The sequence below is a fragment of the Argopecten irradians genome, chromosome 7, assembly GCF_041381155.1.
Source record: "Argopecten irradians isolate NY chromosome 7, Ai_NY, whole genome shotgun sequence".
NCBI classification, from domain to species: domain Eukaryota; kingdom Metazoa; phylum Mollusca; class Bivalvia; order Pectinida; family Pectinidae; genus Argopecten; species Argopecten irradians.
In genome coordinates, this window is record NC_091140.1 from 3,918,689 (window position 1) to 3,937,177 (window position 18,489).

At 36.5% G+C, this 18,489-nt stretch overlaps 2 protein-coding genes across 7 annotated transcripts in view; one reads left to right on the forward strand and one right to left on the reverse strand.

The window, feature by feature from the left end:
- The window catches only part of LOC138327313 (phospholipid-transporting ATPase VA-like), a 41,955-nt gene extending 33,621 nt beyond the window's left edge, over positions 1-8,334 (reverse strand). For 5 of the 6 annotated variants that reach the window (XM_069273310.1, XM_069273306.1, XM_069273309.1 and 2 more), the window contains exons 1-3: positions 7,437-8,333; positions 6,786-6,990; positions 844-929 (exon numbers count right to left, since the gene is read on the reverse strand). In XM_069273310.1, coding sequence (XP_069129411.1) covers positions 844-929; positions 6,786-6,990; positions 7,437-7,828 — 683 coding nt within the window. In that variant the 5' untranslated portion in view covers positions 7,829-8,333. Of the gene's footprint in view, positions 1-843; positions 930-6,785; positions 6,991-7,436 lie in introns of all 6 variants that reach the window. The other variant, XM_069273305.1, reaches the window with a different exon arrangement.
- Positions 8,335-8,498: 164 nt separating this feature from the next.
- On the forward strand, positions 8,499-17,936 carry LOC138327315 (COMM domain-containing protein 8-like). The gene is made up of 5 exons (XM_069273311.1): positions 8,499-8,590; positions 10,175-10,330; positions 14,925-15,077; positions 16,891-17,046; positions 17,339-17,936. Exons 1-5 carry the CDS (start codon positions 8,522-8,524, stop codon positions 17,360-17,362), a joined length of 558 nt encoding a protein of 185 aa, XP_069129412.1. The 5' UTR covers positions 8,499-8,521; the 3' UTR covers positions 17,363-17,936.
- The last annotated feature ends 553 nt before the right edge of the window (positions 17,937-18,489 follow it).

The following is an 18,489-nucleotide window of genomic DNA, read 5'->3' on the forward strand; positions in this document are numbered from 1 at the left end:
TTGTGGTATTCCATTGGGAGCCAGGCCAGGACAATAAAACCATTGTTATAATACCCTCATACAGACCAGCTGGTCCTGTATAGCTTGTGGTATTCCATTGGGAGCCAGGCTAGGACAATAAAACCATTGTTATAATACCCTCATATAGACCAGCTGGTCCTGTATATCTTGTGGTATTCTATTGCATGGAGCATACAGAACTGTATCTTAATGTCTGCTAGGGCTAGATATATTCCATTACGGAAGGAGATCTATAGGGACAACTATATTCCGTGTAGTTTACAGTTTTGTTATATGATGAGAATTATTATAGAGATCAAACGCAGATATACATATGATTTTTAATCATATTTCATGGATAAGAGAAGCATGTTGATTTTCTAGTCCAATTTTATGACCAATTCATTCGTATAAGTATGTACATGTTTTTTTAAGATCATTTATTTGAAAATAAAGGAAAAGCTAATAGCATTATTTCTTATTCATTTTAAACAATTGGAAATGAAACTTTTAGTGTCATGGTCATATGTAGGACTTCATTTATATGTAGATCTGTATTCCTTAACTCGATGCACACAGTATCTCTTCAGGGATATGGTAGTCTATAGAGAGACACTGGCTTCATTCAATGCAATGAAACATTTAACTACATTTCTACATTTTTATACCCCACTAAACCCTTTTGTTTGCCTTACATTTATTCTGAAATATAATTTATACTTATTATCGATTGGATATACCGAAATGTTCTGGTAATTTTCAGCAATTGTGAGAATAACCAAATTTAAAGTATGATGAATAGATGTAATTGGAAATAACACACACTACAGGCTTAATACTTACATGTATCCTCTAAATTTGTAGATTTCAGAATTGGGAAGATCACATTCCAAAGTAAAGTTGAATTTCTTGGCCGTGTAACCATCCTTCTGAAATTATAAAAGCAAAGTTTTGTCAAAAACATATCATAATTTGATGCTTATATTTGTGAAACAATATTAAATCTTCATTGATGGTTAATACAGAGTTATTATGACAGAGAAACAAAGGGCAATAACTCCACTAAAATTCCATAATACCTAGATGAGACAGTGAGTGAAGAATTGTTTATATTACAAGTAAAAGGACTACCTGGTATATCACTGGATATGTAAATAAAGTAAACCCTAGATACAGAAACATTAAACATGTATACAGTATATCTGTAGTCAGATCTGGGTGTCCTCGATGTAGCTATTACTGGCAAGGTGTGGCACAGCTTCGGGGGTGTGTACACATCAAGACATAACCAACACCATTATATACAGCATGTTACATTAATGCTGAATGAAGATATGTAAAGTTTAGTAATATCATACTAACTTTACATCATGCTTAACTCAACAGCACAGACGAACACAAGAAAGCACCTGACATTGTGTATCAGTCAGTCATGGCTGCTTTATAGCTGCTTTAATTATAAGTGGCATACAGAGGTCAACTATAAAGGCCTAGCTGGTGGTAAGATTTGTATATACAGGTATATAGAGAATATCCCAAATATATGTACATATCAATACTTCAATACTTTTTTGTGTGTGTAGCTATTTCTATTAATTAATCAATAATTGTTATACAAAGGGACTGGTGAATATTAATAACAATGTGATGTACTGGGGAAAATAATAATGAACATTTCATGAGGATATATACGGTATATTGGTTAAAAATCTTCTGTATAATGAACTAAACATTCAGTTTATTGGTGATATCTATGCAATAAAATCTGCAAAAACAATGAGTCATATCTAGATGCTGTAAGTGCTCTGTTGGCTGTATAGATGTAGGTAAGGTACATTAAAGTACATTCATGATGCTTTACACAATTACCCAACTCCCTCCTCCCCCCATCACCATAGGTATCAGGTTGTTCTATATACGAGGTCCACAATATAATACTAAAAATGATTTATTATAGACACTTCAGCCAGACTTAAGTTTTAGTCAATAAACTACAAAGTTTATCTTTTGTAATAAAATATACCATACTAGAGACAAATTTTAAAGGTCTAGGCATCTTACGTCGTTTATAGCTAGTAGCTTTTCTACAAAGATTTCTTTCTTGAATGTTTTAAAACAAGTATCTTTATATTTAATCTATGATAATACACCAGGTATAATATAACTGTATACATATTGACTGACAATATTACTACATTTTAATTAATTACCAGTAGATTAAACAGTATATATTATATGTGGGTCATAGAGTGCTCTAAGTCCCTAAAACACATACCGCATTACAGGCTTACATTAAATAAGGTGTTGAACATGAATTTGTGTGACATTTTATAGATGAATAATATTCTACCTGTATTATACATACATGTGTATGACAATGTTTTATGTGGGCCTGGGAGTGTAATATAAGATAAATGAGCAGACCCCCATACAAGAATAAAAGCTGATGATACCTGTACCTTACAAGTACCTTACAGGTAAACCAATAAGGATGTAGCCAAATTCCAAGAAGTCAACATGCTTCTCAGAAATATCTGAACATGAAATTGAAGCATTACTGAAATACATTTTAATCATTATGTCTAATTATAATTTTTCCTTCGTTACCCTTTTTGTTTTTATCTATGTAACCACTATATTTTTCCCTAAAGAGAAAAACAAGAATTGACACCAGGTAGTTTGGACATGTCCTGATTGATATCGAGTGCCAACGTATACAACAAACAAAGGTGTGTTATTACACACCACAGGTATATCCTACCTGAGGTCAAATTCTAGAACTATATCTCTGTAGTATGTATTGATTGATTTCTGTTAGGTGTACAGTACACCCTACTGCAGGTGATATTTACAGATCTATACACTTTAGTGTGTCCATTACATGGAGACTGGCTAAATGGTCCCACTACAATATAGCTAGGTTCCTGTAGAGATATAATGGTTGTGTAAATGATTCCTATTATCAGTCACTGCTGTAGATCAGGTCTTATTTAATACACTAGTCATTACAACAAACACTGGATTAATACAACTATATACAGAAAATAATCTCCAATGACATACTGTTTAATTCAACATGAACTTATTAAAAGTCTATGTGATAGGATGTGTGCACCTTTAGACATTCTGACATAACAACATTGTCATGAAGTAATTGTTAGATACGTTAACATTTCCTGATTTAACAGTAACAGGTGTAGAGCAGTGTAACATCTGGTACAATGATGTTGTGTCTCTGTGGTTAGCATGCTTGAGTGAAGATGTGTATCACGTTTCCATAACCAACTACATACATTAATGTGTAAATGACTTCACATTTTGCCAACTTCTTGAATCAAATATCTATATTTCAGTGAATCTACTTAATAAAAACTAATTTGAAATAATTGAAAATAAAATCTTTTACAGGACTCTGATCTTATCATGAAACTTCTAGAAATGTTACTGACTACAATTATCTGACTTGATCCTCCATATTTATATTTGGTTACTGAGTTAACTTTATATTTACATTTACCTGGTGACACGCTAAAAGACATCATATCAAAATTATAGAATTCACAAAAATCGTTATGTAGAACTTGATGGTGATTTTTTTTCATGTGTGCCACTGTATGTGTACGCTAATGTAAAAGTTGTAAAACCATTCATAAAATAAATCTGTTCTACTCGTCTCACATGATGCATCTTTACAGAAGCAGTCAGTCAGTTGAAGAAACATTGACATTCATATATGTACACAAGATATTGAAATTTTAAATTGATGAAGCTCAAGGTCTTTTTATCAAGTCAAAAACACATAGGTCATGCACTGTTGATACAATTAAAAACCCTGGAATCTATCAAGCCTTCAGTTCTTATCTAACGAAAGACCTTTATTTAATTCTCACTTCCTGGTTTAGGTAACACAATACCAAATGTATCCATTACAGGACTCAGATTTAAACTCACTGTATCCATAGCAACTCGTATTAGATTATTATGACAGATGAATTGCAAGTAGTTTAGTAAACTGTTGTAAACTACAATGGGATTTTCCAAAATTACAAAACGTTTCCAGCCTTCTTTAATAATGGACATTGGTTTTGATTCAAAATAATTGAAATCTTATCCCAATTTAGATGTGGTGTCATAATTTGTCATAAGGCAAGCCTTATTAAAGAAATTTTCAACAAATCATCCAAAAATCTAAAAGTGTATAACATATACCAATATGTATTAGTGTGGAGATCTCACAGAAATTTAGTATTCACATAACTGTTTTTTAACTAAATTTAAAGACATCAGACCTAGACCACATTTCGAGACAAAGTATCTAAAAGGTCCTAAATTACAGTTAATGTTGCATATAGAAGTTGGCAAACCCAATAAAATTTAATTCATAATGTGAAATAACATCTAAATGTTTATATTGCATGTTTCTTGAAATTTATCTTCTTTCTTTCATATTAATCTGGAAATGCAGGCCGTTTTAATGAACATCTGATACCATTCTCCCTTCTGAAAGAGACAGATCCACAGATATCCTTTCAATAAATAAGGAATGAAGCTTTCCACTAGAAATGTCAGATTATAACTTTGATAATTATTTTTGTATCATGCATATAGCCATAACTATAAATTAAATATGTGCAATATATTCCCAAAGGTGAGAGGGTGTGTGTTGCCATTTACCAGAAATTAATAACATATGACTTGATAGCACTTGTATATGCTTTGTAACATGATTATAAATTATGTAACCTTGACCCTGGAACTCTAGCAATTAGACTGTAGACCATAGGCTAGCTGACAAGCATATACATGTATTGGTTCATGTACGTTTGTATTGGAAAAATACAAGGTAATCATAACATTTTTAAGACATTATTTATTCTATTTTATGAAATGGTTTTTTATTCATTGAATAGTAATCTGTCAGACTAATGCTATGTTACTTACACAAAGCTTATTAAACTTAATTATGCACCAGGACCAATCTGGACACTCAATTATTGTGGCCACAATAATCTGTTTACAATTCAGGATCTGAGGGGACATTTTATATTATAAAACAAACAGGAAAATGTTTACAGTGTCCTAATCCTAACTTCCTGTACAGTGGAACTCGGTTAATACGAACTCGAAGGGACCGAGATAAAACTTCGAGTTATCCGAGTGTTCGAATTAAGCGAGTTCTCATGTCTACTGACGATCTCTTTACTTGGTACTATATAGACTAGTTCTATGTCGTAAAATGATGTGGACAAGAGAGATGTCAAAATCGCCGATTGTAGTTGCAAAATTATAACAATAAAACGATATATTTGAAATGCTGTTCTACAGCAGATTTATGGAGAGAAAAAAATCGGCATTTTCGGCGAACATGTTGTCCAAAAAATCTCATTTCGAGTTACAAGAACATTTTATGTATGATTTTTGTCATTCGGACCCCAAATTTACTTCATATTATCCGAGTTCTTCGAGTTTTCCGAATTCGAATTATCCGAGTTCTTTAAACAGAGATAAAGAGGGAATTCGGCCGGGACCGGCAAAGTACTTCGTATTAAGCCGGGTTGTCGAATTATCCGAGTTCGTATCAACCAAGTTCCACTGTATTTCTAATTATACTTTATAAAACATTGAACACACAAACCAACATTGAAGGTTGAGTTCATAATGACCATTTTTCAGTTTTAAATTTTTAGATATGGTCATGAATTTGCTTCCAACAGTGTACTGGTATTGAATGCAGTAACTAATGAATCACTCCTAATTTTTTTATGGGAACACTTTATACATTGAAATTTACAAAACTATATCCCTACAATGGCTCATTATAATTTATTAAATACAACTTAGAGGAAATGAAATCAGGCTTTTACCCTGATAGATATGACAAAACAAAAGGGTACTTACAGATATTTCCTGGTATTTTGTATTTGTTTGATAATAACTGATATAACATTATAACAAGTTGCACTTGCACCTGCTTAACATGAAAGTAGAAAGTCTGCATAAAGTTGCACAGTACACACACTATGTAATATATAAGTATACATTAAATTTTATGTGACTGAATGTAATTTTTTTTATATGGTATTCATGTCTTATAGTTACATGAAATTAAGTTCATTTACAAAATATTTGACACCAAAAATTTAAGATCAGTAATAGTATAATAATTATATACAGAGGAGCAGACATTAAATGAAAAGCGATTTACTGTAAATCTTTCCGATGATCAGGATAGATTTTATGTTGTTCTTTAAGTAAATAAACCTTGGTATTCAAGTTTAAAGACAAACAGCATACTGCAATAAAATCATACTTGGTGCAGGCTACAGGAAGGGAGCACTTGTGTTTATAATAGTTAATGTAGGCCCAAGGATTTACAACAGCTATATATCATGTAAGGTCACCTCCCCAAACAAGCGACCTTCTGAAATAAGTTGACTATAAAGACCAACCAATGTACAAGGACAAAATGGTCTTTATAAGCCAAGCCCAACACTGAGTGATCTTAAACACAGATCAAAGTGGATCTGCCACAGGTCTTACCAAACTCTTATTTAGCAGAGGTGGTCGCTGTCTAAGATCCAATTTGGATCCCAAGAAGATGAAGGCCTTAATAATTAATGAGCAGGCGGTTGTTGTAAAGAGATGGTCAATAAGACAGATTTTGATGTTTTAGATTCATTGCTTGTAGTTTTTCTTTAATGCCAACAGTAATTAAACACTAACAGCATGCTACAATAGAAGTCTATCAAAGTTAAATAGTGTTACACTTTGCCAATGCTACTTACTCCGTAATCTATACCAAACACGGCCTGGCGTTGTTTGAGGTTGGTTTCTCCATCTAAGTTACAAGTCTCTATATGACAGATTCCACTACTATCACTAGACTTCACCAACACAATGTCAGCAGGTATAATTTCATTACACGAAAGATGAACAAAGTCTCCTACATGAATGTCTTGCCATTCCCCCTTCACATATCGATTTTCATCACTGAAATAGAAAACAAATTATCTCAATAAAAAGACATCACAAAAATAGAACCAATCAATTTTTGCATAACATGATCTTTTCTAAATTTCCATAAGGTTTTTGTTGAAGTCTATTCATACATGAATATGACTTGAAATGGTTTTATAATCAAAACATGGTTCCCCAAAAGTTTCCCCAATATGTGATAACAATATGTGATTCATATGTTAGGATTTTAGTAATTATAAAAATAAACTATATCATTATGCCACAATCTTATAACTTCACATTGTAACAGTTCTTCAGCTGGAACATATATATATATTTCTTACCAATATCCCTCAGTCAATTTACTGGAAGATGCTAATTTTTTTCTCTACACAGATATTAAAGATGCATATTGGATTTGATAAATATCTTATTCGTATTCTCATGCAAATATACACAACTAGTCAATATTTCTTCACCTTTTAAACAATCGACAATGTGAGTGGTTAATTTTTTGGTCAGACTTATAACGACGAAAATCTTCAAAGGCATCTTTAACACAGGTGACAGCTAGCACAAATATCACAGGTACCATGGCAATTTCCTTTCCAAATGCTTGAATTTGTGGAACCCAGTTTAATGCAACAACAAGAATGAAATATAAATTTGCAAATCTATGAAACTGTTCAAAAATATTTTTCGGAAAGAAAGTCAGCAATGTATATTTTGTAGTTTTGATTCGGTTTCCACGGTAATCCTTATTTGGGTGGTTCTTCGCCCTATGCTGTACTGATGGATCTAGGGTATGATTGGGAACAACAGTCCTGGTTTTAGGACCAGAACGGTTCCCTCGCCCACAAAAGTTTCCCATTATGAGCTATATCACAAAAAAGAGATGGTTTGATGTAATGATATGTATCTTTTCCGGCTAACACATGGTTCCTTGACTGACTTGATGAGATTGCACAATATCACTCTCAGCAGACAGTTTAACAACTCACACCATCTTCAAAACACAAACGGTTGGTAGACTACATGGGAAAATATACAACAAACAAAATAGAATTTGATATTTCGTAATCTGTCAGATTAAGTATTTCTCCGATTCCTTAGTGTGCAAATTTCAAAGTTGTGGAAATCCGGGAACTATGCCATCAAACGAAAAAGCCACGTCATGGTGTTCGTGGTAGTAATCCTATTATTCACATGCAAGATATTCTTATCCAAAAAGTTCATTGGTGTAAATACCACATCTGATGTGGTACATTGTGGAATGTATCATTCATGGTTTCCTACAAACAAACTAGCTCCTCCATAAGCCATATTTCTTTACGATCAATACACTCATTCATGCGTTACAATGGAGGATGTATACAAAACAGTCAACAGTGACCAAGGAACGAGAAAGCTATCCATTGATTGGTCGGAATAATTGACGAACCAATCAAAAGACTTGTAATATTTATTACCCATTACCAAATAGTAAGATCTTATTTAATTGGTCTTCTGGATTGTTCACAAACCAATCACAACACGTTTAACATTCACGCACAGACTTATAACAATGGCGGAAAATCGTGAGGAGGAGGGGCTCTTGTTACTGAGGAAACTAGAATCAAAACAAGTGTCATCAGTGAGTTCTGATTGAAATATATGGTCATGTTCCAGTTCGCTTAATTGAAAATACATATCTACAATATATGGGTTTACAGAGGAATTAATATGAAATATGCAAAATTTACACAAAATACATTCTATTGAACAGCTGAAAGCAATCTTCTAAATATATTGTATTGACAAGTCTAGCTAACTCGTGATTATCACGTGTTGATAAGTGAAAATTTATCGTTTGCAACAGTGGAATACTATTTACGCTACTTTACGAACTGCCACCATGAAAAGTTTTCATATTATACTATTTGACACTACCAAATAAATTAAATCGAGATTTAGATTAAGTATTTTGATTTGTTTTTATGAATCGTGTACAAATAAAGGGAAATAACTCCCGTTTTAGAAAGTGAAAGTAGATAAAATCACATGAGTTTGGCATTCTGTCAATAATAAAATACCATTACAAACACATAAAAATCACCGCATACTATACTACAAATGTATATATGAGGTATGCTTTTAATAAGGGCGCAGCCCTTCGTGCGAAGCACTTAATTCTAAGGTAACACATACATGAAACATACATGCCATATTTTTCATGGGGTAGTAAGGGAGATTGATAACCATTTTAAGGGATTTTGGTCTCAAATAAGGGAGGTACATGTGCAGCATAAATATCTGTTTTTTTCATGATGAAATTCTATACAAAATAAACACAAACACATAATTTCATGTTATGTAACAATTTTGCTTTATTCATGCAGAGCAAATATAAATGGGGAGTTCCTTCTGAAATCAAATGAGGGGGTTTGGGACAAGGATGGAGACTGAATATGAATAAAAAATAAACAAAAAATTCCATTCCATTCATTCCACAACTATCACTTTTTAACATTGCATAATTATTGGTTACTGAAACTATCTGGCTGCAAGGCCTTGTCTTCAGTCATATTATGTGCTCAGCACGTCGTACTGTCCCCATAATGGCATTGCGCCATGATTTCAAAAGGTGACTAAACTTGTGAGCTCTCCTTTCTCTCTTTAATGCCTGACTTTTCCTAGCACCTCCCCTTGGCAATGCCCTTGCCTATATAATGTATTTTTCCTATTAAGAGTGCCTCCTCTAATAAGGGCACCCCCAAGTTTTTTGGTTGAAAAATCAACTTGTTTCATACAATTACTAAAAAAATAATATAAAGTGATTTATTTTGCTTTCGGTGCATGCACAACCGGTACTTCATTACATATATAGGACACATAATTTTTTTTTTTTTTCGCAATATGCAATTATTTATTTTGATTATTTTTATCTTGAGTAAAATTGGAAGCTGAAACTTTTGAATGATTGTAATGGTGTAAAGTAAGTTACTTTTGTCACTGAAGAAAAATACTAAATGGTCTGCTCCTGTTTTTATAGTGAAAAAATACCATTTGTCACCGGTGGAAGATCTTTAAAGAAAACTACTACACTGTCACAATTTCATATAATTAAGTTCATGGTATACAATTCATTTCATTTACTATTGCAAATATATGTGTACATATACAAGGTAAACAATAAAAGTTCAAGATGTTAACTAAGCATGTCTTTTTGGTGTTGTAGCTATTGCACTCACTAGTTGATGGAGTATGTCACCGCTGTCAGCCATCTTACCAGGAATACAGTGATGTATGGAGTCTACAACAATGGTGGAGTGTTGTGGATACCTACCAATCTGTCATCAAGGCGGCAGTCCGAGGGGCCCACACCAAAGATATGGTGAGTGGTGTTATAGTCTGGGAGTAGTCTAAGGGGCCCACACCAAAGATATGGTGAGTGGTGTTATAGTCTGGGAGTAGTCTGAGGGGCCCACACCAAAGATATGGTGAGTGGTGTCGAGGGGCCCACACCAAAGATATGGGAGTGGTGTTATAGTCTGGGAGTAGTCCGAGGGGCCCAGACCAAAGATATGGTGAGTGGTGTTGAGGGGCCCACACCAAAGATATGGGAGTGGTGTTATAGTCTGGGAGTAGTCCGAGGGGCCCAGACCAAAGATATGTGAGTGGTGTTATTGTCAAGGGGCAGTTCGAGCAGCCCACACCAATGATATGGTGAGTGGTGTTATAGTCTGGGAGTAGTGCGAGGGGCCCACACCAAAGATATGGTGAGTGGTGTTATAGTCTGGGAGTAGTGCGAGGGGCCCACACCAAAGATATGGTGAGTGGTGTTATAGTCTGGGAGTAGTCTAAGGGGCCCACACCAAAGATATGGTGAGTGGTGTTATAGTCTGGGAGTAGTCTGAGGGGCCCACACCAAAGATATGGTGAGTGGTGTCGAGGGGCCCACACCAAAGATATGGGAGTGGTGTTATAGTCTGGGAGTAGTCCGAGGGGCCCAGACCAAAGATATGGTGAGTGGTGTTGAGGGGCCCACACCAAAGATATGGGAGTGGTGTTATAGTCTGGGAGTAGTCCGAGGGGCCCAGACCAAAGATATGGTGAGTGGTGTTATTGTCAAGGGGCAGTGCGAGCAGCCCACACCAAAGATATGGTGAGTGGTGTTGAGGGGCCCACACCAAAGATATGGTGAGTGGTGTAATAGTCTGGGAGTAGTCCAAGGGGCCCACACCAAAGATATGGTGAGTGGTGTTATAGTCTGGGAGTAGTACGAGGGGCCCACACCAAAGATATGGTGAGTGGTGTTATAGTCTGGGAGTAGTCTAAGGGGCCCACACCAAAGATATGGTGAGTGGTGTTATAGTCTGGGAGTAGTACGAGGGGCCCACACCAAAGATATGGTGAGTGGTGTTATAGTCTGGGGGTAGTGCGAGGGGCCCACACCAAAGATATGGTGAGTGGTGTTATAGTCTGGGAGTAGTACGAGGGGCCCACACCAAAGATATGGTGAGTGGTGTTGAGGGGCCCACACCAAAGATATGGTGAGTGGTGTTATAGTCTGGGAGTAGTCTAAGGGGCCCACACCAAAGATATGGTGAGTGGTGTTATAGTCTGGGAGTAGTCTGAGGGGCCCACACCAAAGATATGGTGAGTGGTGTTATAGTCTGGGGGTAGTCCGAGGGGCCCACACCAAAGATATGGTGAGTGGTGTTATAGTCTGGGAGTAGTCCGAGGTGCCCACACCAAAGATATGGTGAGTGGTGTTATAGTCTGGGAGCAGTCTGAGGGGCCCACACCAAAGATATGGTGAGTGGTGTCGAGGGGCCCACACCAAAGATATGGGAGTGGTGTTATAGTCTGGGAGTAGTCCGAGGGGCCCAGACCAAAGATATGGTGAGTGGTGTTATTGTCAAGGGGCAGTTCGAACAGCCCACACCAAAGATATGGTGAGTGGTGTTATAGTCTGGGATTAGTGCGAGGGGCCCACACCAAAGATATGGTGAGTGGTGTTATAGTCTGGGGGTAGTGCGAGGGGCCCACACCAAAGATATGGTGAGTGGTGTTGAAGGGCCCACACCAAAGATATGGTGAGTGGTGTTATAGTCTGGGAGTAGTCCGAGGGGCCCACACCAAAGATATGGTGAGTGGTGTTATAGTCTAGGGGCAGTCAGAGGGGCCCACACCAAAGATATGGTGAGTGGTGTCGAGGGGCCTAGACCAAAGATATGGTGAGTGGTTTGGAGGGGCCCAGACGAAAGATATGGTGAGTGGTGTAGTCTTGTATCTGTAACGTCAGACAAGCGGACGAGTTGGGTTGGTGGATAAGAGAACAACAACACTAGCAAATGTTTAATAGAAAATTATTATTATTTACAAATTCTACAAAAAACAGTTCCAATTAGTTTTTAGCCCACCATCATCAGATGGTGGGCTATTCAAATCGCCTTTCGTCCGTGGTCCGTCGTCCGTCCGTCCGTCCTTCCGTCCGTCCGTCCGTCCGTCCGTTAACAATTCTTGTTACCGCTATTTCTCTAAAAGTACTGAAGGGATCTTTCTCAAATTTCATATGTAGGTTCCCCAAGGACCCTAGTTGTGCATATTGTATTTTGGGACTGATCGGTCAACAAGATGGCCGCCAGGCAGCCATCTTGGATTTTGATAGTTAAAGTTTGTTACCGCTATTTCTCAGAAAGTACTGAAGGGATCTTTCTCAAATTTCATATGTAGGTTCCCCTAGGACCCTAGTTGTGCATATTGAATTTTGGGACTGATCGGTCAACAAGATGGCCGACCAGCCGCCATCTTGGATTTTGATAGTTAAAGTTTGTTACGGCTAATTCTCAGAAAGTACTGAAGGGATCTTTCTCAAATTTCATATGTAGGTTCCCCTAGGACCCTAGTTGTGCATATTGTATTTTGGGACTGATCGGTCAACAAGATGGCCGCCAGGCAGCCATCTTGGATTTTGATAGTTAAAGTTTGTTACCGCTATTTCTCATAAAGTATTGAAGTGATCTTTCTCAAATTTCATATGTAGGTTCCCGTAGGACCCCAGTTGTGCATATTGCATTTTGGGACTGATCGGTCAACAAGATGGCCGACCGGTGGCCATCTTGGATTTTGATAGTTAAAGTTTGTTACCGCTATTTCTCAGAAAGTATTGAAGGGATTGTTCTCAAATTTCATATGTAGGTTCCCCTAGGACCCTAGTAGTGCATATTGCATTTTGGGACTGATCAGTCAACAAGATGGCCGCCAGGTAGCCATCTTGGATTTTGATAGTTAAAGTTTGTTACCGCTATTTCTCAGAAAGCACTGAAGGGATCTTTCTCAAATTTCATATGTAGGTTTCCCTAGGACCCCAGTTGTGCATATTGCATTTTGGGACTGATCAGTCAACAAGATGGCCGCCAGGTAGCCATCTTGGATTTTGATAGTTAAAGTTTGTTACCGCTATTTCTCAGAAAGTATTGAAGGGATTGTTCTCAAATATCATATGTAGGTTCCTCTAGGACCCTAGTTCTGCCTATTGCATTTTGCGACCACCATCTTGGATTTTGATAGTTTAAAGTTTGAAAAGCAGAAAAAAGAAGTGTAAGTTTGAAAAGCAGAGAAAAGATCCCTCTTTCATTTGTCAGACATAGATTAATCTTTGGTGGGCGCCAAGATCCCTCTGGGATCTCTTGTTCACCAATAAGAGTCTCTGCACATGCCTCCCAAACTCCACAGGCGAATATTATCTTGATCCTAGACCGCAGCTTAGGTTCCTCCACACGCACGTTACATGTGCGTGTAACTCGAGACCATCACTTCTCGAATGTCCAAACACATCACCTTTTCACGAAGAAAGTTGTTCGTACGGGTACATCTGTACCACCGTAGGTTGACAATACCCACATTTGGTCGTAAGACCAACTCCCTCTGACTCTGTCGTCGACCCGCCTGAGCCACCGTCACACTTCCTGAGGCTGACCAATGTTATATGCTTTGGTCCTGTTGCCGAAGCTGCGATGTTGCGGTGTCCTTACTCCATCATGGAAAGCTTCAAATATAACAATATAACCCATAATCATTCTTTCTACAACTTCCTCACCGCACTTATACTAACATTATAATTCTATTAAAATAGTACCCTGTTATGCTAGGACAATTAATTACTTATCAAAGCATAGTACAACTCCTATATAATTCATATAATTAAACTAGAAAATAGTCAAATAGCTGAATCGGTCCATTCCGAGATTATTACACAATATTACAAATACAGCAAGTACGGGCTTCCATACATTTTTACACCGACGACACTGACTGACCCAATTTACCTGTACACGAACAATACATTAAAACTGACTGTTACAATACTTTAATAAGTGTAAATAAGCTATATACATTAATAATACAATAACCTTTCCTGAAATATCAACCTAGAATAAGCTTAACTATATAAACGAGATACGTAAACAATCAGGTACTGAATAGTAATCAATGGCTACGCATGAATGGACCACATGATACGATTTCACTAGCGTCACATTTAACAGGAATAAGCCATTCAAATACAAAAATGAATAATTAATAGGAAATAGATATAAGGTACTCACCACAGTCTGTCTCCTGTGCCTGTGTTCCACGATACTATGCAATAAATACACCGACTACAGGTATATGTAGTCACACTGCTGCCATTACTCTCGGCATACCATACCTGTAGTTTTCGCTCGTACACTTCCGCTCCCGTACTCTCATTCGCGTTATACCTAGCGTACACGATATAGACATAAATAAAACAACTAGACATCAAACATACATATTTACATTGAGAATATCATGCGATCGTGACAGTATCCGTACAATGGTCCACATGAGTGCAGCCACAAAACAGTGCCACTATTCAATTACCATGACAAATTATAGAATTTGTTATTCACTAATACTATTAGACATAGATCTAGTAATTAGTTTTCTCTTTTCTATAGATCTACCAGGAATTACAGGCCATGTCAGAGGATTTAAAACAGATTGTTGTGGATGTCATTAACTCCCGTCGGGAGGAAGTTCAGAGTCAACTTCTCACAGAAACACATAACATCTCTCAGGCTGTTCTCAGTGATTTTGATTGGAAAGTCAAGGTAATCAATTAGAAAGGATAATAAGAATAATTTTCGGCTCACCTGGTCAGAAAGACCACGGTGAGCTTATGCGATACCGTGGTGTCTCTTCGTCCGTCAGTCAACAATCAACTTTTTCCACTTGTCAAAATTTAACAAAATTTGACTGGTAGCATTCCTATGGGGTACTGACTGAAAATTGTACAAATAGTTAGTCTGACCCCCTGGGGGCCTGAGAGGCAGAGCCAAAAGGGTTCATTTGGCTATTTTCATATATATAAACGACTTCTTCTTTGAAACTAAGCATAATGCTATTGTTTTTTTTGTTTTTTTTTAATTTTTTTTCTTTTTTTTCTTTTTGCATAATTACATTACAACACAATGTACACAGTCACATAAAACAATATACAGGTACACATATATATGTATTCACAATCACATATCACTCGCGAGCACACACAAAAGCACACATACACACACCCACACATCCTCACACCCACACACTCCCACCCACACACTCACCCTTACACACACCTACATTCGTGCAAGAATGTACACACAAATATTTCATTTTAAGGGAAAATTTTAGAATTGAATTTTATAATTGTTATAAATAGCACAATATTAATATCAAGTGTATTGTTATACTAGTTTAAAATACGTATTTGAACAGGCGATGTATTTTCAATCACAACTTACAAAATCAGTTATCCAGTAATAAAAAGATTATAATGATTTATCTTGAAATATCTTATATATTTTACTCAAATGGCTTGGTAAATATAATGCTATTGTAGCATCCTTATTGGGTGGGAATTCAAAATTTTACAAATTGTGGGGCAGACTCCAAGGGGGCCTGAGGGGCAGGGCCAAAAGGGTCAATTTGGCTATTTTCATATTAACAACTTCATCTCTGAAACTAAGCATGGGATAACACTCATAATGCAATGGTAGCATCCTTGTGGGGTGGGGATTCAAAATTGTACAAATGGTGGGGCTAACCCCTTGGGGGGCCTGAGGGGCAGGGCCAAAAGGGTCAATTTGGCTATTTTCATATTAACAACTTCTTCTCTTAAACTAAGTATGGGATAACACTCATAATGCTTTGGTAGCATCCTAATAGGGTTGGGATTCAAAATTGTACAAAGCTGGGTCTGACCCCCTGGGGGCCTGAGAGGCGGGGTCAAAAGGGTCAATTTGGCTATTTTCAATTTCTTCTCTGGAACTAAGCATGGGATTGCACACACAATGCAATAGTAGCATCCTTATAAATAGTTGGGCTGACCCGTGGGGGGTTTTAGGGGTGGACCAAAAAGGTCATTTTTTTATTTTCATATAAATAACTTCTTTGAAACTAGGCATAAGATAGCGCATCCTTATAGGGTGGAGATTCAAAATTGTACTAATCAGGGGGCTGACACCCAGGGTCCTGAAGGGGTGGGGCCATTAGGGTTCAATATGGCTACTTTCATATAAACAACTTTTTCTTTGAAAATTAGCATTGAATAACACTCATAGTTATATGATATTAATATAAGCATCGTTATGTGGTTTGGCTTCAAAATTAAACAAATTCCTTAGTCAACTTTACTATTTCTGGAGTTTTTGTGATACTTAGTAAAAAATCAATCAGGTGAGGATACAGGCCCTCTGGACCTCTTGTCTTAAGGTGATTTTTAACAGGGATACATAATAACATCATGTCTAACATTTAGGTATTGTCACCTTTGAACATTCCTTTAGAAAAGCTTTTCATTTGTCCGTTCAGTTAGAGGTCACTTGCTCATTATGCAATCCATGTTATTGCCATGTTAACTTTCTTCTGATTTTCCAGCTTATCATGTCCAGCGACAAGATTTCCTCAGTCCAGGAGCCAGTTGTCTCCCTTGACCTGGACGTCGGTGTAGGAGAGGAGAATAAGATACATTCCATAGAACTAAATAAGGAGGAGTTGAGCAAACTCATCAACAGTTTAGAAGGTGCTAATAAGGTGAGTCAACTCAGAAACATGTAACTTTTAGTTTCATCACACGTTGTAACTTATACACGTTTTAATAAATTAGTCAGCCATAATATTTCTGGAGTTACGATCAGTGTCGTTATATCCACCCCTTGATTTAACTTAAGTGTGGTATAGGTCATAGTAACACTGAAGAAAAGCACTTCAAGAGAAAAAATAGTGACCATACACATGCTATATATTTATGGTTTCATCACACTGAATCATAAAAATATTGATTAAATCGTTACCACCTTAAAATATGTTCCTATTTTTTTCGCAGGTAGTCCAACAATTGAAAGCCTGACATTTTTCAGAAGTTAACATTGATAATTCTGCCCTAGAACTACTTCATCCACAAATTACATGGTTCAAAGGTCATGTTCAGTGTTACCATTCGTTCTGTTTCTATATATAGAAACAATTACAAAACTGATTAAAGTAGCAGATTGTTACCCTGGGTGCTCTACTGTACATTGCCGATTCATCATTTAAATTATTATCTTACCAGTGACATTGGTAGGCCTGTGTATAAACAATTGTTCATGTAACTTGTTAATATGAAAGATGAAAGAAGATATTTTTTTTTCATTAATCGTGAAATCAAAATATCTGTATGAAAATAGACCAGTTTTCTTATTATGTATTGATCCAATTAAAAACCAAATCTCAGCTAACATGATTTGTCAAGGCTATTGAACAAGAGATTATTCTCATCCACCTATTGGTACATCATTATACATTTGATATTCATATTGATTATAGTTGTACATTAATTAGGGTTTTGTGATTTTACTTACGTTTTACAAGTACAGATGCATTGTTAATATTTAAATAATGATGCTATTATCGTGCAATAAATATTACTCTATTATGTGAAATATGTCTTGTGTTATGATCAGGTATTTTGAAATATGCTGAAATGTCTGACATTAGTCAAGAATGTACAGTATGGTTACGATACATGTACCAGTAATATTATGTGTAAGAGGAGCTTGGTTAACGTCCAATTAACAGCCGGGGTCATTTACGGTAAGACATGCCAGGTTTATGGAAGAATTAAGTTCTTGAGTACCGGAGAAAAACCATGGACCAGCGGTCAGTACCTGGCAACTGCCCCACAAGAGATTTGAAGCCATGGACTTGTGGTTATATGTTGGGATATTTAATTATTTGGCGATCCCTACAGAGAGAAGTGGATAAATACATAGCCAGGTTGAGGTTCAAATCAGGAATTTTTCACAGTTTGGTCACAGACATCAACTTTAAGAGGAGCAGAAGAACCAGGGATCATCAGAACATTATAGCTGCATGATCTACAAATTGAGCTACCTGGTTACAGCAATTAATCTGGTTCAGAAATGTTAAAACATACTATAGCTTAATTATGTCAGAGTATTAAATGTTGTTACAAAGATATAAAAACAACCTACC

What these genes read in the sequence shown, in the direction of transcription:
- LOC138327315 (XM_069273311.1), top strand. Translation starts at nt 8,522, where the DNA reads ATGGCGGAAAATCGTGAGGAGGAGGGGCTCTTGTTACTGAGGAAACTA. An exon ending in AATCAAAACAAGTGTCATCA is followed by an intron (nt 8,591 to 10,174) that starts GTGAGTTCTGAT and finishes TTGGTGTTGTAG; the next exon opens with CTATTGCACTCACTAGTTGA. An exon ending in ATTTTGATTGGAAAGTCAAG is followed by an intron (nt 15,078 to 16,890) that starts GTAATCAATTAG and finishes CTGATTTTCCAG; the next exon opens with CTTATCATGTCCAGCGACAA.